The 23,309-nt window shown below is 46.8% G+C and overlaps 1 protein-coding gene across 5 annotated transcripts; it reads left to right on the top strand.

Annotated features, from left to right (window-relative positions):
- The first annotated feature begins 1,385 nt into the window (after positions 1 to 1,385).
- On the top strand, positions 1,386 to 18,155 carry LOC309442295 (early activation antigen CD69-like). 5 transcript variants are annotated; one of them, XM_082058031.1, is made up of 8 exons: positions 1,386 to 1,478; positions 2,793 to 2,997; positions 14,923 to 15,145; positions 15,391 to 15,486; positions 15,859 to 16,031; positions 16,281 to 16,381; positions 16,560 to 16,579; positions 17,397 to 18,155. In XM_082058031.1, the coding sequence occupies exons 3-8, from the start codon at positions 14,956 to 14,958 to the stop codon at positions 17,483 to 17,485; spliced, it is 669 nt and encodes a 222-aa protein (XP_081914157.1). In that variant the 5' UTR covers positions 1,386 to 1,478; positions 2,793 to 2,997; positions 14,923 to 14,955; the 3' UTR covers positions 17,486 to 18,155. The 5 variants fall into 5 exon arrangements, with proteins under 5 accessions (XP_081914157.1, XP_081914158.1, XP_081914159.1 ...); XM_082058032.1 differs by lacking the exon at positions 17,397 to 18,155 and adding an exon at positions 17,055 to 17,365; XM_082058033.1 differs by lacking the exon at positions 16,560 to 16,579 and having other exon boundaries at positions 17,397 to 17,430.
- The last annotated feature ends 5,154 nt before the right edge of the window (positions 18,156 to 23,309 follow it).

The following is a 23,309-nucleotide window of genomic DNA, read 5'->3' as shown; positions in this document are numbered from 1 at the left end:
CACATGTCAGCGTTCTGCAACACCCTCCTGCAGGTTCCTCACCATCAGACCTGGCAGTGAGATGTTGCTGAGGCCAGCAGCACCACAGACCTGCAGTTGAGGGAAGAAGATCCCCTGCCACTCTGTGCTGCTGGAAGAGGCGAAGCTGTGTAGTTCCTAATGTGGACAAGGTGCTTTCTCCACCCATTTCTGTCAATTGGCTCCCATCAGAGACCAGTCCTTGCTGCAGAGACAATGCCTGGGCTCTGCGCAGCTCAGACTCCAGAGATTATGGTTGTTCAGCCAGAAACAAGACTCTTGGCCCTGCAGTGAGATCCTGCAGGAATAAGCAAAGACACTACTTGTACCCTCAAGGGAGCAGCTGTCCCCTCAGGCACCTGAGGTCCTTTCTCCCCGTCAACTATTTGACATCAGAGCTTGAGCCTTGCTGCAGAGATAATGATGGGTCTGGAAACAGTTTGAACTCCAGAGATTACGGTAATTCAGCAAGAAACAAGACTCTCAGCCCTTCAAAGTGATCCTGCAAGAATAAGCAATGACACTGTCAGTACCCTTAGGGAAGCAGCTCTCCCCATAAGTGCCTAGAGGGGACAAGGGCTGCCTGCAAGAGACAGTCCCTGCAGCCACATCCCACCAGGCATCCCATAAGAAACCAAGAAGCCTCCATACCCAGAACTACCACTGGACCAAAAGTTGCCGGGGTATCATGTGAAGAGCAGGTGCACAGACTGTGAGGGTTGAAAAGCCCAAGCCTCTTTTGTCTTTGGGTCTCTCCCCTTGAGAGGCACCCAGTCCAGGCTGTTTCTTTGCTGTACCTTTCAATTTATTTCTTTATTTTGTCTTTTGATTAAATTTGCTTTTAAGCATAGGCATCTGAGACTATGCTACAGGAAATCTAGGGTCAAGAACGTTTATTTAACAAAACTGTGATGTTACTTACAACTAACTTCCCTGCTAACGATTACTAATCATCTAAACCTTGCAAAGCCACACGTTTTCTTTATTATTCTTGCTGCTTGTCTGTTGACCCCGGTGTCCCTGGCTTCTGCCTTGCTGTAATCAATTCTCAACAATGCTGGCAGTGTTCCAAAGCCATGTCGGAGAAGCAGATGCTGGGGTTGTCCAAAGGGATCCTTTATCCCTCACCTGCAGCTCCAAGCTCCGAAGAAGCCAAATCTTTCTTTTTTAGGGTTGCCCTCCCAATTTGTTTTCTTTAATACTAAAACCTCCAATAAAATTTCACCACCCCAACTGCGTTGCAACGTAGAATGTGAAACAATACAGCTTCATAAAGTTAAGGAGGGTTTAAAAGTAAGCGCTTCGCTCCGATTGGCTGCCTCCACCGTCACTCCTGATTCTTGCGCTCTGAATGGCCAGAGCGCTGAGCGGGCTGTGAGAGACGAAGGACAATAACAACCTGGTATGTTTAAGGGCGGAGGTCCGGGAGCTCTCTGAGCTCGGCGACGGGAGTAACCCAGGTAGGGACCTCCGTTCGGTCACTCGGGGGAGAGGGTGAGGGGAGCTGTGGTGAGGAGAGCCTGGCGGGCTCTCCGTGTCGCCCCTTTCTCTGGGGCCCGGGAAGGAGCAGCTGCTCGTGGGTTCCCGCTGTCCCCTCAGCAGGGGTTGGTGTGTCCAGGCTCGGAAGGGGGAGCCTGTTTCCCAGCAGCTGTGGCTAATTCTCCTTTCTCTGTCGGACAGAAGGGATCTTGTAGAGATTTTCTTCTCTTTGGCCTTTCTCCAGCTTCCCAGTGCCGGAGCTGCTGAGGGGCTCCAGCCCGTAGCCCCGTAGGAGTCAGCGCACATTGTGTGGGTGACTCACTGGCAGCGGCTTCCTGGGCTTTCCCAGCCGCGCTTGGGCTCGGTCTGTTGGGCTCCTCCGTTCCCGCTGGCCCCGGCGCTCGGTAGGTGGATTCCCGGGCGGGACTGCGCCTGCCTGGGTTTTCCCGGGCAGTAGAACCTGCTGCTTCAGGACCCCCAACTCCACAAGCCTCTCATCTCTCTCGGGGCGGGGGGGGGGAAGGGAGACGTTAGGGGAGGAGCCCTTTCTGTTTTTCCTACAAGGCAGCGCCCTGTTGTCCAAAGACAAACAATTATTATTATGTAAGCGCTTCAGAGCCCGTGCTGGAAGTGCTTGCCAGGGCAGGAGCTGCAGGCACAAGCCCACGGGAGCAACTCTGGCGTTCACAGTCCTTGGCCAAGCTGTGCCAGCTCTGCAGTCCTCTTTGCCAGCAGCTGGTGGTTTGCTGTTGTTGGTATTTGCATGGACAGGGCAGGGAGCTTGTGCTCCGATAGGTGCAAGTTTTGGTTTCCGACGTGATCTGTGAGGCCAGGGCTATGCCAGATAAATGGGGGAAGAAATATTAGTTGTAGGTGTGTTTCAGTTCCTCCTAGATCTGCTTTGCTCCCTCCCATGCCCTGACTTCAGTCTTTCTCCTAAGTACCCCACAGCACCTTTGCTCAGGCCTCCTTCATCCCATTCCCCCCGTTTCCAGCCCCTTGGTGTCTCGAAAGGTTCAAGGTGTTATTCCCAGCTTGGGGTGCTGGGGCTGGTGGTGATGGGATGAGTGGAGGAGGGTTCAGCAGATGTTTTGGGGGACCCTGGACACCCTTATTCCTGTGCCTGGGACCCTGCTGGAGGTGAAGCAGGAGGGGTGAGTGGTGGGAAGGTTGATGCTCCCAGCCAGCAAGTGCCTCATGGCCAGTCTGGGCAGGGTATGTGCAGGGTGGTGGGGAGGGTGCTGAGGGCCAAGGGCTGATCCCTGATCTCACTGACCCTCTGTTTGTGTCCGCAGGTGCTGGGAACTGGCCGCGGTGTCACAGGCAGAGCAGGAACAGGGCAGGGTTGTGCTGGCAACACCTTTCCAAGCCTGCATATCACTGCAGGGACACAGCTGACCTTGTAAGTCAGTTGTGACAGCTGTCAGGCAGCAGAATTAAACATCCTGATCTACTGCATCATCATCAAGTTCAAGTTCTCTGCAATCTCCCAATACAAAGGTAACAGCTGTGGTCATAAAACTGCATTCAGGCTTGGCTGGAAACAGGCTGTGGCAGTGGATATGATGCCTTGAACACAAGGTCATACTTGTGAAAAGCAAAGAGATTTACTCTCTCATTTGCCTTTGGGACAAGGGGTGAAGAACAAAGTCTGTGACAGTGACAGTGTCAGTAATGTGGAGCAGCCCCTGGGTCATCAGTATGGAGGGGCTGTCCTGTCCCACTCAGTGGGGTGAGGGCAAGCTTAGCTTTTAAATACTCTGTGTGGTACCTGGGAGTAATGACAATTACTTGAGAGGTTCATTTAAATAATGATTTTACTTAAAACTCAGTGGAATTACAGTGAATAGTGGCTTGGCAAAAGTCTGTAACTATATCACAAAACTTAACAAGATTTCTATGACAATACTCACAATGGTGTTACCTTTATGTGCCCAGAATAAAGTTAGAGAGAGAAAGAAAAAGAGAGATGGATATCAGAAGAAAGATTTCACCACTCCAAAGGTTGGTCAATCAAGCAACGCTGACTCTCTCTCTAGTTCTCAGGGTAGTGGGTGTGATGCAATGCAACACAACGCAACCAGTGTCCCAGTGGCAGGGTTTAAATACTTTAGTCCATTTGAATGCGAGATAGGAGAGAGTGGCTCATGTCCTCCCTCTGCTCGCTTCTCATGCCAGTTAAAGAGATTGCTCCAGAAGTGAGGTAGTTGGTCCTCTAGGAGTAGCTGGTGATTTGTAATTCCTGCTAGCCTGTTGTAACTGCTGTATGACCCTGCTTTTGTGCAGGCATGGTTAATGCCTTTATCTCAAAGGTCGGTGCCTTCGTCTTGCAAAGAATACGGTTGGGCCTTAAGGAAGTGATACCGTCCTGCCTCCGCAGAACTTCTCTCTTCCTTCTAGAAGTTGCAAAAACAATTGTTTAAGGCATAACAAGGTGCATAGTATGTCCATCACACCACCCTGTGACTTAAACACTTGTTTTGCCTTGTTGATTGTAGTCGTCTTTGCATTCAACCATTTTCTCCACCCAGTGGCTTAAACAGACGTCTTGGCTTCTTCTTGGAGGTCATTTTCTAGGGTTGTGATTCTTACGTAGCAAACAGAAAGTGTAAAGAGAGAAGAACTGCAAGACAGAGATTGGGGGAGCAAAGTACCTCCCACCGCTTGAGGAACCTGAATATCCGTAAGTCTATGGGATCTGATAAGGTGCATCCCAGAGTCCTGAGGGAATTGGCTGATGTAGTTGCCAAGCCACTCTCCATGATATGTGAGAAGTCACAGCAGTTGGGTGAAGTTCCTGATGACTGGAAAAAGGGAGGTATTGCACCCATTTTTAAAAAGGGTAGAAAGGAGGACTCTGGGAACTACTGACCTGTCAGCCCCACCTCTGTGCCTGAGAAGATCATGGAACAGATCTTCCTAGAAGCTGTGCTGTGGCACATGGAGGACAGGGAGGTGATTCAGGAAAGCCAGCATGGCTTCACTAAGGGCAAGTCCTGCCTGACCAACCCAGTGGCCTTCTACAATGGAGTAACTATGTCAGTGGACAAAGGAAGGGCTGCATATGTCCTCTATCTGGACTTCTGTAAAGCCTTTGACATGGTCTGCCACAACATCCTTCTCTAAGTTGGAGAGGTATGGATTTGATGGATGGACTGTTCAATGGATGAGGAATTGGCTGGGTGGTCTCATCCAGAGAATAGCAGTCAATGACACAGTGTCCGGATGGACATTGTAACAAGTGCTGTCCTGCGGCGATTAGCTCTGAGAAGACCACTCAAAGGGGGTCTTTGGTGGGAACCCCTTTTCGTTGTTTGGCCAGATGTGACTGTGGGCATTACAACGTAGTCCAGAAGCTTCTCAGCTAGTCTGGGCACCTCCTTTCTTAAGGACCCTGTCAATTGACTGAGGGTTCTACCCCTCCTGACCCATCAGTTGGTAAATGTGAAACTGACTGACAACACCTTGGTACCATTCTAGGTGTATATATGTGGGGACAGGCACAGTGGGGCACAGAAGGTGCTAAAGAGCCATCAACCTCCTCATTGAAAGCTCCAGATTTCAGGGGCTTGTGCAACTGCCACACAATCCATTCCGTGACCACACTCATCTGACAAACTACTTTGGAGTGGTGCTGCAGTCACCTCCTGCCTCCAAAGTCAAAAGGGGGCGTTCTGTCAGTGAGTTTGAATGCCCACTGTGGATCATCATACCTTATATGTCATTTTCTTGTTGCAAATCAACCTACAGTAGAACAGAATAATACAACAATTACAAATATTGGAGAAAGCTGGTCAGTTATCCTAATAAGGAAAACAAATGCATGGAAAGATTTATTTTACCAGTTAGTAATCTATACAATTCTGATATGCTAATACTTCTAATTTACAAGCTCAAGACATCTTCTATGGTTACTTTAGATACCTTACGCATTAAGACCCAGAATGGAAACAAAAGCCAAATTACTCTGAACTACATCTTCATTCCCCCATCACTGATAAAACAGACAGAACTTCTCTGACAAACAATTGTTAAAAGGTTTTGCTGTAACTTTTTAGCTGTCCCCGGGTAACATCACTGGCCTCCTTCTTTGGTCTCTTCTGTTTCTTCATTACCCTGTGCTGCAGGGACAGGCGCTGCATCTCTGGTACTGGGTCCTGCATCGTGTTTATCCAGCTCGTAGAAAGATTTAACATATTTCGCAGGAAGCCACTTTGGTCCTTTTGGAGGAAGAACACAAGCATACCCCTTCCCCCAGGTGATGAGTTCTACAGGCCCTTGCCACTGACTGTTGTGCAGGGGATCCTGGTATAAAACCTTTGGTATATGCTGCATTGTCTAATTGTTCTTGAGCTGTCATATTCCCCCCCTTTTTTGTTTTAATAACATCTGTTTCAGTGTGGAATGTGCTCATTCAATGATAGCCTGTCCAGTGGGAGAATGTGGAATACCTGTGACATGTGAAACACTCCATTGCTGTAAAAAATATTGTGTGGATCTAGCAGTATATCCAGGACCATTGTCAGTTTTAATCTGTTGTGGCACTCCCAGAATAGAAAAACAGCAGGTCCAGTGACGCTGAACATCTCTGCTTTTCTCACTTCTATGCGCAGGTGCACAAAGCATACCTGAAAAAGTATCTGTAGAAACAGGTACATATTTCAAACGGCCAAAAGATGAAACGTGTAACATCAGACTGCCAAATGGCATTAGCTGAGAGCCCGCGAGGGTTAACTCCAAGGGAGGGCGAGCTTGTAATCACACCTTGACATTCCGGGCAAGAGCGTACTATGTCTCTCGCTTGCTTGAGAGTGAGACCAAACATCTTTTTTAAGGCAGCAGCATTCTGATGGAAGAAAGCATGTGAAGCCCTGGCAGACTGGAAGTGGACTGTAGTTACAGTATAAGAATCCGCAACTGCATTACCTTCACTTATGGGACCTGGTAAAGTTGTATGAGAGCGTATATGAGTAACAAACAGTGGGTGTTTGCAAAGCTGTAATGCAGTTTGCAATGATACATACATATCAAAGAGCTGCTGGTGTGACATTTCTTTAAGAAAAGCGGAGGGGATGCACTGTAGGACCTTGACTATGTACTGAGAATCACAAACCAAATTTAGAGGCTCCTCCCTAAAAAGCTCTAAGGCATGCAAAACTCCGCCAAGTTCGGCTAGTTGGGTTGAACCTTCAACAATTTTAACAGAATGATGCCAATCGTTATCTTCACGACAGACCACTACAGCTTTATGAGACTTCCCTGAACCATCAACAAAAACTGTGTGAGCATTTGGGATACGACCAAATACAAGTACGGTCTGTGTTCTGATATCAAAGACATGCGGATTCTGCAGCAATTTACATTTAGGCATTCCGAAAGCTATGCTGCTAAGAAAATCAGCTAGCGCAATTTGCAAGGACATAGATTGCAAATAAAAAAAATAAAAATCTGATTTCATGAAAGGTACATGTATGACAGATGGATCACAGCCCACTAAAGCCTGGATCCATTCTCTGCATTTTTTTATCAGAGAAACAATCAATTCCAGGGGCTGAGTAATAGTTTTATGGAAAGAACTGGGCAAAAAAATCTACTCCAAGTATATCAGTCTGTTTGCATTCTCATCATGCTGTCCCACAATAGCCACAGGTTGTTTCTGTGTTGTAGCTACAAATAGGCAAATCTGCAAATCCAACCAAATGTGGTCAGCCTGTAAGTTTGTAATTTCGTGTGCTGCCAGCTTTAATTCTCTCTGTGCCTGTGGAGTTAAAGTGTGAGGAGATGTTAAATCCAAATCTCCCTTTAGCAAATTAAACAGATGCTGGAGTTCATGGTTAGAAACTCCAAGCATGGGTCGTACCCAGTTATTTGTACCCATCAATTTCTGTAAATCATTCAGTGTCTTAATGTCATTATTAATTGTCAAAGGCTGGGGTCTGATCATAGTTTCTGTTAAAATCCAGCCCAAGTATTTCCAAGGAGGCACAGTCTGCACTTTTTCCTGTGCAACTTGTAAGCCATGAAGTTTCAGAGCTTGAAGTAAGTGTGTTACCGCCCCCTGGAGATAATCAAATTGTTCAGCACAAACTAAAATGTTGTCCATGTGATGATATATTATAGGCTCTGTAAATACCTCACGTGTAGGGTGCAGAGCGGTACTCACAACAAGCTGGCAAATTTTGGGGCTATTCATCATACCCTGAGGTAAAACCGTCCACTGAAAATGCTGCATAGGCTGAGCATTGTTAATGCCGGGAACTGAGAAAGCAAAATACTGACAATCGTCAGGATGTAGTGGAATGGTAAAAAATCAGTCCTTTAAATCAATGATCTGTAGTGTCCAATTACTAGGCAGCATAGTGGGATTTGGGACACCAGGTTGTAAGGCTCCCATAGATTGCATTACTGCATTAATTGCATGTAAATCTTGTAGCAAACGCCATTTCCCTGATTTTTTCAGGATAACAAAAATTGGAGTATTCCATGGACTTGTGGGAGGTACTATGTGTCCTGCCTGCAGCTGTTCTTGAACTAGTGAATGAGTCTGGAGCAATTTTTCCCTTTTCAAGGGCCACTGGTCAACCCAAAACGGCCTATCTGACAACCAAGTAAGTTTGAGCAGGGGTTTTAGATCAGCGACCCTTAAGGTAAATTTGTGTCTGCAGTGGTTAAAGTAACATGCCATTGCTGTAGCAAATCCCTACCACAAAGGTTGATAACAGTCTGTACAATATGCGGCTGAATCCAAGCTGAAACTCTATCTGGGCCAACAACCTGCAATACCCGAGCACTTCTCATAGGTGTTTGACTTCCTCCAATTCCAACAATTGTGGCCATAGCTACTTCCAGGGGCCAGTTTTCTGGGCATTGTTGTTTAGAAATGATAGAAACATCAGCATCAGTATCCACTAGCCCTGTATAAGGTCTGCCCTGAATTGAAACAGTAAGCACAGGTTGCTGCATAGTAATCTCCTGGGACCACAATACTTGTGGTTGGCCAGAACGCCCAAAACCAGAATCACCTCATCCAGCTGTAGCTGAGGGACCCAGTACAGCAAAAGCAACAGTTGTGCAGTTCTCTGATTAGCTAGAATTTTGCAGGGAATCCGAGTCGCTGTGACCATGATTTTAATCTCTCTGAGACAGTCTGCGTCAGTTATACCAGTAAGGACAAATATACCCTGTACACTAACACTAGAGCATCCAACAATCAATCAAAAAAATCTATTAGGTAAAGGTCTCCATACAGAGGTAACTACTGTATATGCCCGGGAGTCTGTAATTAACAATTCTGTTGCAGTTGCCAAATCCAACCTGGCACTGCCTGCTGTTGCAGGGGCAAGATCATAGACTGTGCGCCGGATTGCGATACTGTTGCTGCTCTGGGGGAGAGATTGTTCTGCGGCTGGGAAGTTGGATTCTGAACCCTCTTGGATTGCGGGGCACCGGGTTTCGCGCCCCTCTTGCCATTTCCTGGCAGGGGTTTCCCTGATCTATGAAACTGAGATTTGCAAGAATTACTCCAGTGATATCCTTTCTGACAGCGGGGGCACAACCACGGTGAGCATTCTCTTGGTGTTTTATAGCGCTTTTGAGGACAGTTTTGACTGACATGACCCTCATTACCGCAAATAAAGCACTTAAGACTCGCTTGATTTATGCTGAGCTGAGACAATGCGGCTGCTAATACCGAAGCCCGAAATGTCTCAGTCCCTATATTCTGACAAGCCTTAATGTATTGCATGATATCAGTGGCTTTACCGTTCACTGACAACAAAGCAGCCTGGCAGTCAGAGTTAGCATTGTCATATGCCAGTTGCAGCAGTATAACTTTTGCTGCATCTTCATTTTCAACCTGTCTTGCTATAGCGGTTTGCATTCTATCAACAAAGCTTATATAAGACTCTGCGGTCCTTGTCTTATCGTTGCAAACGAGCTTACGTGCTGCCCTGCCTCTGGGATCTGACTCCACGCTGTAATAGCAATGCAAGTTGCCTGCTCAAAAACTTGCCGCGGAAGCCCAGCCTGTGCCTGTGGAGTGATATACTGCCCAGTTCCTAGCAACATATCCTGATTTATCCCTGCTCCTGATGACAAATTTTCCAGGACCTGTTCAATCACAAGATCTCAATACTCTAATTGCCACACAGAATATTGCGTTGGTGTCAAAATTGTTTTAGCAAGCAATTTCCAATCCCATGGAGTTATTATGTACGTGGCACCAATACCTTCAACGACCCCCATTGTAAAAGAACTATGTAATCCATTCTCTTGCACAGATTTTTTTAGCTCCTTAACCATTGTATAAGGTATTGCATCATGTTCTGGTGGTTGTTGTGGTTTGTAAATAACTGGGAAGGTGAAAGAAAAATAGCCGTGCTCCATAGCCTTTTCAGGCATTTTTGCATCACCCCTTTGTGTTCTGCTGTCTTAGTCATGAAGGGGGGGTTACTGGGTGCTGTATAAGCATCATTAAAATCAGGCAAAGGAGGTGCTGAGGGCAAAGTTTAAGACTTCTGACCCAGCTCTTCACAAGTTCCTGCCGTATCTTTACATGGCTGTGATGGCATTAATGATGGATACAGAACTGACTCTTTTTCGAGATCTACAGAGCCTGACTCAAAAGGATTAGTGCTGTCAAGACTCAAATCATTAGCAACCTGTTTATTTGTGTTTTTCTGGTCATCCTCCCCATTTGCCATTGCATTATGTGCTCTGCCGACTGCAACTGCGATAGCGCAGACTACACAAATCTCCAAGTAATATGCAAACTATCGGGAACTGCAAAACCTGAATTCTTTTGTGTGTGTAGATGTTCTCCGACCTGTTTCCAAATTTTTCTGTCAAACGTCCCCTCACTTGGAAACCAAGCACAATTCTCTCTCTCCCATACCAGGAGCGAAGCTACCTGCTTCTCAGAAATACGATACGCAAAGAACGTAATATCTGCAGCAAAGCCTGCAAATACAATTTCTGTTCCTGATGAGCGGTTTGCCCCATACTAACGCAATTCTGCAGCTCTCTCATTCAACAAGGACTGCTTGTCCCTATGTATACCGTAAGGATTAATGTAGCTAGAAATAAAATTTACTCACCCGTCGGATTGTGTGGTCGCCGCCAAACACACTGCTTGACGAAGAGCCTCTAGGGGTCACACAATCACATGGGGCACCATGTGCGGTGATTAGGAACGACGCATACTGGGACGCAGACAGAGATTCACACAGAGACAGAGATCTTGTTCTGAAAAAAAGCACAGAGCCTGGCCAAGCAGAGAGCTGGCCTAGGCCGATTTCTCTATTCACCGTTGACAATTTATAGGATTTACAGGTACGGGCCTGAACTAAGATGTTTACATAAGATGTTTTTCCACTAATTGTTATTAAAAACACACTAAGCTCATGTGATGTTTGTCTCACTAGTTTTTCCACTCATTCACAGACCAGGCCCAAGGACATTCACACATCCCATGCACTTGGGGGCGGTTATCCAACCCAAGATACCATTCTCACGCGTCTGGGCTAAAACTCTTTATAATTATGAGAAACATACTTCAACACAATATGTCCAAGGCCCTTTATATTTTATTATGATCTGATTGTGTTAGTATTATTTCTTTGACCGTCTAGATGGTCATGTTAGTATTGATCTTCCTTTATCATCCAGGTGGCTGGGACTGCACATCTTGCTTTCCCACATTTTTACTTTCCAACACTGTCCCTCACAGGTCTGTACTGGGACCAGTGCTACGTAATATCTTCATCAATGATGTAGACAGAGGGACTGAGTGAACCCTGAGCAAGTCTGCGGATGACACCAAGCTGAGTGGCACAGTTGACATGTCTGAAGGACAGGATGCTATCCAGAGGGACCTGGACAAGCTCGAGAAGTGGGCCCATGTGAATCTCATGAGGTTCAATTTGACCAAGTGCAAGGTCCTGCACCTGTGTTGGGGCAACTCCTGGTATGAATACAGGCTGGGGGATGAAGGGATTGAGAGCAGCCCTGTGGAGAAGCACTTGGGGGTACTGATGGATGAAAGATTGGACATGAGCCAACAATATGGGCTTGTGGTCTAGAAGGCCAGTCATGTCTTGGGCTGCGTCAAAAGGAGTGTGACCAGCACGTCGAGGGAGGTGATTCTGCCCCTCTGCTCTGGAGCCCTCAGCACAGGAAGGACATGGACCTGTTGGAGAGGGGCCAGAAGAGATCACAAAATGATCAGAGGGCTGGAAGTTCTCTCCTATGAGGACAGGCTGTGAGAGTTGAGGTTATTCAGCCTAGAGAAGAAAAGGGTCCAGGGAGACCTTACTGTGGCCTTTCAGTACTTAAAAGGGACCTGTAAGAAAGATGGGGACAGACTTTTTAGCAGGGCCATTGCAATAGGACAAGGGGTAATGGTTTTAAACTAAATGGTTTTAAACTAAAAGAGATTCAGGCCGGACATGAGGAAGACATTTTTTACAATGTGGGTAGTGAAACACTGGCCCAGGTTGCCCAGAGAGGTGGTAGATGCCCCATCCCTGGAGACATTCCAGGCCAGGCTGGATGGGGCTCTGAGCAACCTGATCTAGTTGAAGATGTCCCTGCTCATGGCAGGGAGGTTGGACTAGATGACCTTTGAATGTGCCTTCCAACCCAAACTGTTCTTATTCTATCATTGTAAGAGGTAGAGGAAATTGAGTAATCATACACTTAGCAATGGCTATGCCTACCATCGAAAGCACTAATCCAATTAACAGGTTTATTCCAATTTGCACTAACCATTTTCCACACCCAGTGAGTCCTAAAGAATGCAAAAGAGAGGTAAACCAGGATCTGGGTGAGAGTTCCTCAACCCACTTTGTTGACTGGAGCAATTGGAATAGTTTAGAAATCTGGTCAGCAATGTCTTTCATCTTGACACAAGCTTCTTCTATAGAGGCAGTGGCATTATGCATAGTAATACAACATTCTCCCTCAATTAGATTCAATATTTTGCAAACTCCATTTTCTTTACATGATATCATATCTTCAGGGCTTCAAAATAGGGTTTACTTGTGACCACATCCATTGAATGTCAGATAAATCCCTTTGTTCTGATACTAGTCTGTGGGGAAGTTATGTACACCATGGGTAAATTATATTCAAATAATGAGCCTCATAATGGACTGCTTAAGAGGATGGAAAAAGGCATCAAAAGGAAAAATGGAACTAAGCAAGGTATAGTTGTCTCCCTGGAGGACTGACACATTTTGGAACACAATGGCTCATGAAGCCCCAATTTGGGATATCTCAAAGGTAGAATTTAATTGTGGGTGGGAGGTGTTAATCCTTCTTTCCTCAAAATTGTCCCTCAAAATATACACAATGAAATAGGTGCCATTTAGTCCCAGGATAATGTTCGGGACTTCATACCGAAAAAAGGTGTCATGATAACCCTCTGTTAGTAGAGAGTCTGCTCTCTACTGAATGGAGCCCATTGTACCATCCTTCAGGTCCCAGTCCCACTTGGCGGGCAAATGAACATAGGGAATCCCTGAAGTCTGATTTTGTTGGTAGATCAAGAGTTCCATTCAGTGGGGTAACAAAATAATCTCATCCATTGCTCGTACATATTCCCTGATCGGTGTGCTTCCAAACTCTCATAAATCCCTGAATCAATTTCCATGCAAGGTTTGGAGAATTATTGTTTCCACTCTTTCCTCTCCTTGATTGGTAGAGGGGAAAAGGTAGGAAACCACCCAGAACCAAAACCAAGATGACATATACATCCTAAAAGTATGATCAAACTAACAGTCAAAGCCACAAAGTGGAGGCTTAAAACTAAACATGTGCCCTGATAAAGCATACACTTTTGACAGACAAAGATAAATTTCTTTCCCCTTCCCCCTGCAAGGAAATAAAAAGGAAAAACACGATCCTTCATCAAACTGGCTTTAAGAAGAGGGAACAATCCACCTAGTATTGATTTTATGCTCCCTGCCACAGGCATCAGTGGCCACCCAGGTATACTTACTGAAAAGGGGTGTTTGGTACCAGGGGGACTTGTTCCACATTGGGGAGTTCAACCAGGACTGGTTGTCCAGGATAATGGAGGAGATTTATGAGGTCTCTAGTTTCTTTCACCCCAGGAAGTATAGATGGAGACTTTGAGGAAAATGCAGTAATTCGTGGACATCTGTTAACTCCCCAGCTGTTGTTTATTTTGGTCATAGCTTCTGAGAGTTGCACAGACCATCCAGGATCACGGGGTTTCAGAAAACATTTTAACAGACCATTTGTTCTTTCTACTATCCTGTTTGCTTGGGGATAGTGAGGGGTATAAAACATCTGCTGTATTCCCTCAGTTTTTGCTCACTCCTGGACCACCCTGGCAGTGCAGGGGCTGCTGTTATATGATTGAATTGATTTGGGTTTTGATAAGAAACTAAACCACAGTTTCAACTTTTACACTGTATTTTCCCTGGTTGCCCATGTCACTGCTCTAGCCTGGACAAATCCTGATACTGCTTCCACCCCAACAAGCACGTATCGTTTCCCTTCTGATCTCTAAAAGGTCCTATGTAACCAGCCTGCCAGGTTTCCCGTAGTACTTTCCCATCCCACAGGTGGAGCAGAGGATCTCGCAAAGGTGTTTCCCTATTCTAATATGTCATAGGAATCAGGCAAAAATTGCTGTGCTACATAGTCCTTGGGTAACGGGCCATCCTCTACTCCCAGCTTCAAGAAAGTCTCTGAGACCTGAGTGACCATGCTTAATGTGCACCCATTCTAGTAGGTGCTCCCATTTCTCCTCTTCCCCCTCTGTTGCCAGCACAGCCAAGCGGGTGAGTGAGTCTACTTGGCTAGTCCAGATGTGTGCTGGATGATTTCAACCCATGGCTGATACTTTAAATCAGTTGTGACAGCTGTCAGGCAACAGAATTAAATATTCCTATTGCATCGCTATGATGTTCTCTGCAGTCTCACAATATGAAGATAACAGCTGTGTTCATAAAACTGTGTCCAAGTGTGTGAATCAATGCAGGCACATCGCAAGAAGAGCCAGAGACCATGAATGTATTTGCAAAGAGCAAGTTTTATTTTAGTAACCTCTCTACCAGGGGATCTCTGAAGCAGCACTTAAGCTACTGGGCAGAGGTGACACAAGTGGTGACGCAGCCGCTGCAGAGTTCAGCCCTGGTAGAAGAGAGTTATTTCAAGGCTTCAAGCAGGTGCAGCCTCTGCTTTCTCACAAAGCAGGAGTCTCAGGTATAGTGATAGGTGCCTTAGAGTTTCTCACAGGCCTATGTTATCTAAAACACAGGTTCTACTTGTCAAGCACACAAGGTCAGTAAAACAATTAGTGTGATGTATGTGCCTTTTCTACACCACAGCTAAAGTCGCTTGAGCGTATTTACAATTAACCTCCTTGCCATTCTTGTGCAATTCCCATATACCAAGGTTGGCTGGAAACAGGCTTTGGGAGCGGATAAGATGTTTTGGACACAAGATTGTGCTTGTGACAAGCACAGAGATTCCCCATCTCATTTGCCTTTGGGACAAGGGGAGAAGAACAGAGTCTGTGACAATGATGGGAACACGGAGGAATGCCTGGATCCCCAGTACAGAGGGGCATCCCTGAAGCAAGAGCTGCCTGGGAAGAGAACGAGCAGAAGACTTCTGAGTAAGTACAGGGCCACCCCTGTGGCCTGTCGGGAGGGCACAGTGTCCCTGTGGGAGTGTCACCCCATGAGGACTGGGTTTGTCAAGAGTGAGGCTTCTTCCAGCTGTTGGGGGGGCATAAAACAGGCTGGAGGGTCCCTTCTGCCTTCCCTGGGTAGCTGGTGTTGGGGGTGGTGGGGATGTGAGGGCCAAGTCCGTTCTGGGAGAGCACGGTTCCTCACTGCTGGTGTTTTTTTCCTCCTCCAGGTGAGCGGTCCATGCCCCATCCATTGTATGTCGTGGTGCTGGCTGTGCCCGTGGCTTTGGTCCTGTCTTTGGCAGCGGCTGTTGCTGTGCTGTCAGGTAAGGGAGCAGCAGCTGCCTCTGTGCGGCCCCTCAGCACAGAGCCGTGTGTGCCACCAGGCTGGATGCGGCTCCTTCCCCTCCGGGCTGGGGCAGGTGTTGATGTGTGAGGCCAAGGCTGGTGGGGTCAGACCCTCAGGCTGGCTGTTCCCCTACCCTGTCCAGAGGTGCTGGGGAGGGGCAGGGACACCCCCAGCTGTGCCCTGGGGCAGTCTGTTAACCCCTGGGGTGTCTCTCCCTGTGGGTCCCTGGCAGCAAATGGGGGATCCCCGTGGGAGGAGTTTGGGACTGCCCCCTTCCCTGCCCCATGGAGCTGTGTTCCCTGGTCCCTGTGAAGCAGAGTCCTCTGACCTTCTCCCTTTCCCTCTCCAGCAGGAAGAGATGGAGCGAGTGCAGCTGCGGTGCTGGGCTGTCCTGATGACTGGGTTGGGTACCGCAATGTCTGCTACTACCTCTCGAGAGAGGAGGGGACCTGGGAGTGGAGCCAGGAGCGGTGCTCCTCGCTGGGGGCTTCACTGGCTGTGATCAAGAGGGAGTGGGAAATGGTGAGTGAGGGGCTACTGGGGCAATGTGGTGGGTCTGGGTTGGGTGCAGACCTCAGGATTGGTGCTGGGAGATTGGAGGTGCTTCTAGGGACAGAGATGCAGTTCTGGCCTGTGGCTTCAGAGGGAGGGAGGCACAGGGTACAGTGTGGAGCCCAGGGTGTGTGTCCTCCCTCATGGAGCTCAGTGGGGCTGGGACAGGGACACTCTGGGGCAGCAGCAGCTCCTGACTGTTGGCTTCTCTCTTTCCAGGATTTTCTCTTGCGCCTCAAGGGCAACATTGATTACTGGGTTGGGCTGCACAGACAGGATGGGCACCTGGAGTGGGTGGACGGCAGCAGCTTCAACCACACGTGAGTCCCATTGTGAACCAGGGTCACAGGGAGACCGTCCTGTGGTGGGACGGGCAGGGGCCTGGTGGGACCAGGCTACAGGGACTGTCCCTTGCAGGCAGCCCTTGTCCCCTGCAGGCATTTGAGGGGACAGCCACTCTCTTGAGGCTACCAGCACTGTCTTTGTTTCTTATTGCAGGTTCCTGGTTTACTACCAAGGTGCATGTGTATTTTTGACTGGCAATACTGTTGTGAGTTCAAGCTGCTTGCAGCACCGGCCATATCTCTGCCGGAAGCCCAGAGCTCTGATGTGAAAGATATAATGGAGAAAGGACCTTTTGTATGCTGGGAACTCCACAGCTTCACCTCTTTCAGCAGCAGAGTGGCCTAGGGTTCTTCTTGCTTCAGCTGCGGGTCTATGGTGCTGGTGGTCTCAACACAGTAGGATATACTGCAGTCCCTGGATACTGGGACTGGGGGAGGTTAAGTAAGCCACTAACAGAAGCTAGAAGTAGAGCCTATACATTAGAGTCCAGAAAAACAGGACTTTCCAAGCTATCAAAGAAGCTTTAGCTTTTGCTCCAGCAATGTGGTTGCTGAATAACTCCAAGCCTTCTGAAATATTTATGCATAAGAGCAAAGGAGTAGCCAGTGGAGTCCTTACGTGGCTGTCCTTTGACTTATTACTCAACAGGATCCTGTAGCAGCAGGGAATAAGTCTGGTGTTGAAGTAACAGCAGCAGAAATCATAAAAAGAAGCAGTGTGGGGGACTACGGTGAGTCCATGGATTCCCTGACAGAGGATGTGGGAACAGAGATTGACCTTGAAGATATTAAGATGTACCCGTGAGAAAGAAGGGAGTAAAAGAGTAACATTGACGATAGCAAAATTAGCCAATGATATGCAGCCTGTAACCAATAGCAAAAAGACACATGAGCTGGTAAAGACTATATGTCAAGGTTTGATTGCAGGGTGACAATAAACCGTGGCAGATGTTTTGTTAATCCCCTCTTCCTTCCCACCCCTTGCTTTTAGCCCCGCCTCTTCCCACTAAGGACAGGCGATTGGAAGGCAAAAGAAGGACAGAGAGAAAGAGTTGGGAAAAATTAAAAATGCTTTACTAATGCTACTAATAGAATAGAGAAAATAATACAAAATATACAAAACCAATCTTGAAAGTCCTGGCAGAGATCAGCACTGCTCCAGCAGCATCAGAGCCTGCACCCAGAAGTCCTGGACTGGATTTTGCAGCGAGCTGGAACTGGATTCAGTCTGTCACTAGGCCTCAGTTCACAGGGATGACTCACAGGGTTCTCTCCAGATGTAGGTGATGCAGAATGCAAATCCCCCTCTCTCCCCCTCCCTCCTTCGATATGGAAGGAGTAGGTACACCTCCCTTTCTCTCTGCTACTTGAGGCTAACAGCTTCTTTTGTTTGGCCCCAGAGCACCCTGGCCAGGGCGGTTAGGAGAAGGGAGTGCCGAGGCGCCAGGGAGCCGCTGAGCGCCCGCGGCCAGTGTGGGGGATATTTGGAGGCTTCAGAGGCACCCCACAGCCAGGGTGGGGGTGCAGAGAAGCTTCTGGAATGCCTACAGTCAGATCTGATCAGGCTATAAAACGGGATTCTCGTTGAGACTCCACCCCCTTTGTCGCGGATCTCTTGGAGTTACGAGCCAGATGCTGCCGCCGAGAGCCCCCCCGGGATGGAGACTCCGCTTGCCTTGCCGCCACATGTGTGAGTAAAATTTCTCGTTGCAGGGTTGTGAGTGTATCTACTTTCCGTGCACATTTGCACGTGTACTTTCCGTGCTCCATACGAGCAGGTGTAAAATTAATCCTCGCATAATCGCGGGCGTATTTTCCTCCCGTGCTTCCACATAAGCACATGTAACTTTCCATGCACATTTGCACGCGTATTTTCTGTGCTCAATACGAGCACATGTATAAATTATTTCCTCGCATAATCGTGAGTGTATTTTCCTCCACATAAGCACGTGTAATATTCTGTGTACCTTTGCACGTGTATTTCTCCTGGCAGGATTGCGAGTGTAGTATAAATTTACCCTCGCAGGATTGCGAGTGTACACTTTCCGTACTCAATACGAGTACATGTATCCCTTTAAAATAATCCCACACGGTGTCCAGGCAAGTGTGTACTCTTCCCGGGCTCAGGGGCGGCTCCGGCATTGTTTTTGGTGAAGCAATGTGTATGGACACTGTGGACCTCCTGTTGTATTAGTTGCTGCCCCTTAATAATTTTCCTCAACTGATATCTGAACCTGTATTCAAGTCACTTTTGGAGTGCTAAAACCCTCTTTCTCACTGGTTTAATGAAAGTTGTTTTGGACCCTGTTGTCCCTTAAACTAACCTCGGGGTGCCTCCGTGACAGTCGGCCATAGGGAAAAGGGACGGGATCCTCGTGATCTCCCACTTTTATATGAAGTATCATGTGAATGGGATGGAATACCTAGTTGGTCAGTTTTGGTCACCTATTCAGTTCACTGCTTACCCCTCTCGCGGGACGTGCATCCTTATCAGTGACCTTGCATTCCATTGCTATGTCTACCAAAACATGTATCTAGTTTTCAGAAAAGTGCAGTTAGTAAGAAGACTTTAGCTGAAAGGAAAATTCACTAAAAGAGAAACTTGTTTTTAACAAAACCAGGAGACTATATAAAAAGTCGTTTGTAGCAATAAATGGAGACTGAACTGTTAATGACATGGCACTTGTTGCTAGAGACCTTGAGATCATTAAAAGAGCAACGGGAACAGGCAGAGACAGTGGAAGGGGGTGACTTCCCTGGGCTAGATTTGGAAGAAAAAACGAAAACGTGCACTGTTCCGAACCCGCCCTGTTACTAACGATTCTTCAGCACCATTGAAGTCCACATTATCTGATGACTCAGATGAGGATGAGGGTTCACAGCATTCTCTTGAAAAGTTAAAACGGGAAGAAAAGGAGTGTGTGTACCTGTTGCCCCGAGATCAGATAAAAACCATGAAAGACTCAAGCAAAATTAGATCTATGCAATGTAACAGCTATAGATCATTTAGGATGAAATTATGGGGATTCGTTGAAAGGGGCAGGTATCCCCCAACTCTTGGAAGAGACACTAATTGCCACACCACAATTACAGGCAAGATTAGTTTCTGAAATCCTGAGGCAGTCAGCAGACCTTGCATATCAAGCTGTGATAAAGGTGCCTGAAACTGACAAAGCAGCCAAATAATTTACAATTATTAATCAGCATCCCAATGAGAATTACACGCAGTTTATTGACCATCCTCAAGAGGCCATCAATAAGGAGGTTGAAAACTTAGAAGCTAAGGAAGCACTAGTGTTGAAATTAGCAGTAGAGAATGCTAATGTTTGCTATCAACGTGTTATCTGTGAGTTTTACGGTACATATTATGTGCTTCTGTGTATTGCATCTCTGAAAATCAAGCAGCTTGTCAGGAATGTGAGTTAATTGTTTTACTGGTTGTAGTTACAGTTGTTTCTTCATGGTATTGATTAAGTGCAGGAGGGCGCCCCACTTATCAGATGGGGTCGGAAATTACTGTTTTCAGTCGTGTTCCTAAGAAATTGCTATTGGGAGGAGTTTTAGGACATAATAAAACACTTGGATATATGAAGAAAGAGAATCTTGTGAAATACTGTAATCAGTGGTGGCTGCTGGATAAGTTAGATGATTGGGATGATTCTATTCCAATACTGAGGTGCATTGTGACTGTGCTAAGGTAGTGTTCCAGTCTGTCTATCTATGGGAAGATCTATGGGATTAACCTCTAGAGAACTTGGATCTAACCCTTTTCATCAATAGATCTTCATTCTGCATGAATGGAAAATTACACACGGGCTATGCAGTGAGAAACTTGAAAGTACATGAAGCAGAATCTCTACAACCCTTGGTGAGTGCCCAAGGGGCTGAATTAGGAAGAGCAGTCTAGTGGGGAAGTAATCAGCAGGTAACGATTTACACTTTTCATATGCCTTCAGAGTGCGTCATGCAACAGGTGTGCTATAGAAAGAACAAGGATTCCTTACCTCAGGGAAGAAAAAATATTTCTAATGAGACTGAAAACCGAATGTTGTTTGAAGCTATTGAGCCTTCAAGGGAAATTGCTGTAGTACACTGTCCAGCTCATACCAAAGGATCCAGCAAAACTGAAAGGAGTAATCAGCAGATAGAGCTGCAAAAGCTGCCACATGCCAGAGTATATACAAGTGTGTCTAGACATGAGAAATATTTTTTTTTACAATGAGGGTGGTAAAATACTGGCCCAGGTTCCCCAGAAGAGTGATAGGTGCCCCATCCCTGGAAACATTCCAAGCCAGGCTGGACGGGGCTTTTAGCAACCTGGTGTAGTTGGAGATGTCCCTGCTCATTGCAGGGGGGTTGGACTAGATGAGCCTGGACCAAAAGGTGTGTGTGGACAGCACATGAATGGTGTGTGAAGAGTGGGGGCACAGCAGAGACTGTGAGGGCTGAAAAGCCCAAGCCACTTTTGTCTTGGGGTCCCTCTGCCTGAGAGGCACAGAGTCTGGACCATTTCTTTGCTGTACCTTTCCATTTAATTTTTTTTATATTGTTTGAATAAATTACTTTTTTAAAGCACAGACATTTGAGAGTGTGCTACAGGAAACCTAGGGTCAAAATCAATGGCTGATATTTATGGTTTTACTGAGCTAATTGTAGGAATGGTATGCAGAAAAGGCACAGGTTTATCATTTATGGCTATAGCTGCTAAGGTTGCTAATAAATTTTATATGTCCGATAAGTGAGAGGGTTGTACATGCAGGGAGGGGCAGGCAGAACAGGTGACTCAGAATTGCCCAATGAGGTATTCCATGCCATCCATGTCATACGAAGCATGAAACTGGGAGATCACGAGGGTCTTGCTCTCTTTGTCCATGGCCGGCATCTGAAGAAGACCCTGTCTGTTCTCCTGCTTGCAATCCTGATCCTGCTGTTGGTCTGTGCATCCCTGAACCCAGTCCCTCTTTACTGGGGAGTCCAGTCCAGGAGTCGATCCTGTAGCTGCTGGTGTCAGGATGTAGGCTTTGTATATTTTGCATTATATTCTCTTTTTGTGGGGTTTTTTTTGTGTTTTGTTTTGTTTTGTTTTGTTTTTAAACTTTCCAACTTGTAATTCTCTGCCCCTGTTCCTCCTTTCCTTAGTGGGGAGGGTGGGAGTTAATAGAGAGCATCTGCCACACTCCATTGTTGCCCTGCAATAAATGGTGACACCCCCCTCAGCCTCCTTTTCTCCAGGCTAAACAGCCCCAGTTCCCTCAGCTGCTCCTCATCAGACTTGTGCTCCAGACCCCTCACCAGCTTTGTTGCCCTTCTCTGCACTCTCTCCAGCACCTCAATGTCTTTCTTGGAGTGAAGGGCCCAAAACTGAACACAGGATTTCAGGTGCGACCTCAGCAGCACCCACTTCTCTCCCCGTCTACCCCAGTTCACATTTCTGTTGCTGGCTGCACCACACAACCATCACGATCATGTGGTTGTATTAATAATACAAGTATTCATACTTAATTATATGTATCATAATTTATACTAGTATATTGAAACAAATAAACAGCAAAGTCAATTATACTGTTAACGACGCATTCTTCATTTTATCAGTGCTGGGGAACACTGGGGATCATCCTCCATAAGTTCTCCAGTGACTGGATGTTCTTGCCTTGCTTATATTCACACAACTGTTACAATTTCATTACAATTTTTGGAAATTCTTAACATACAATACATCTATACTAGGAAATAATTGCATAATCATGAAGTTAGTCTCAAGTTAGTTACAATTGATTGGTATCTTACTTACAATACATCTATTAATTGCGAGTCAAATATAAGCTAAACACTCTGCTCCTAAACAATGTATCACTTAGTCTTCTGTCTCCCTCTTGTCATGCAGAAGGATCTAAAACTTGAAAAGTATCCCCTCATTTTGCAGGTCGTCACAAAGGATCTATCATGTCAATGGGTTAATGGTGAGTATGTCTTTTGTAACTTAATCACAGTATGCATTAATTTAGCAGCTTCTCTTCAGTATCAGTAATGCTGCATCAATAATACCATAATGAGGGCTACCAAAAGAAAGCTAGAAACATTCCCTGTGAGAAAGGGTACACGACTGCTCACCACCAAGCACCACTACAGCACACAGCAGCCAAGGATGCTGATATTATTAAAGAATCCTCTTCACCCAAACTTGCGGCCTGATGACCTAACAAGAGGCACATCTAAATGAAGCAGAGAGGTAAAATGCCTCTTGGCAGTGCTCAGGGAGGGGCAGAGCCACCACAGGGACAAGGATGAGCTAATTCTAGTGACTAAGGGACTTTGTCACCCCCCAGTTTGCCCCAGTTTCCTCCCAGTTTGGCACTCAGGACAGAAAATCGGTGCCTGCTCCACCCTCGCACTCTCAAACCCCTCGTGATGGACTGTGGTGCCTGGGCAGGGTGGAGGGGACGCAGCCCTGTTTGCGGTCCAGAGCAGGCACGGTGTGCCACGCTGTCCCCCCTGCCCCGAGACACCCATTGCTGCTTCACCTCGGCTGCCCGTCCTCCCTGAGGACCGCCTGCCAAAGCTGAGTTCAAGTCTCACCGGGGACCAACCTCCAGCCATCCAGCCAGAAAGTGGGTGGATCAGTAGAATCCTGCTCTCAGCACAGGCAGAGACTGGGGGATGTTGCTGAGATTGTCCACATTTCTAGATCCAGTGTGGAAACTGTCCAACCCTCTCAACACAATGCACATTGGAGCCGTGCCAAGGAGAGAGGTTGGAAAATAAAGTTTGTCCTGTGTGTGAATTTATGCCAGGCAAGCTGGCACTCTCAAATTGGTTTTCACAGCATTTTTTTGGTAAGGATTTAGCTACCACAACAGTGTTACTTACAAATAACACCCACACAAAGAATTACCTGGCAAAGTCA

This window comes from Streptopelia decaocto, assembly GCF_964273445.1.
Source record: "Streptopelia decaocto genome assembly, chromosome: 1".
In the NCBI taxonomy this organism is placed as follows: Eukaryota; Metazoa; Chordata; class Aves; order Columbiformes; family Columbidae; genus Streptopelia; species Streptopelia decaocto.
This window is presented reverse-complemented; position numbering and strand designations above follow the sequence as displayed.

Coding starts and splice junctions, on each gene's coding strand:
- LOC309442295 (XM_082058030.1), top strand. CDS start 14,956: ATGTTTTGGACACAAGATTGTGCTTGTGACAAGCACAGAGATTCCCCA. Junction 16,032..16,280: donor TCAAGAGGGAGTGGGAAATG/GTGAGTGAGGGG, acceptor CTCTCTTTCCAG/GATTTTCTCTTGCGCCTCAA. Junction 16,382..16,559: donor GGCAGCAGCTTCAACCACAC/GTGAGTCCCATT, acceptor TTCTTATTGCAG/GTTCCTGGTTTACTACCAAG.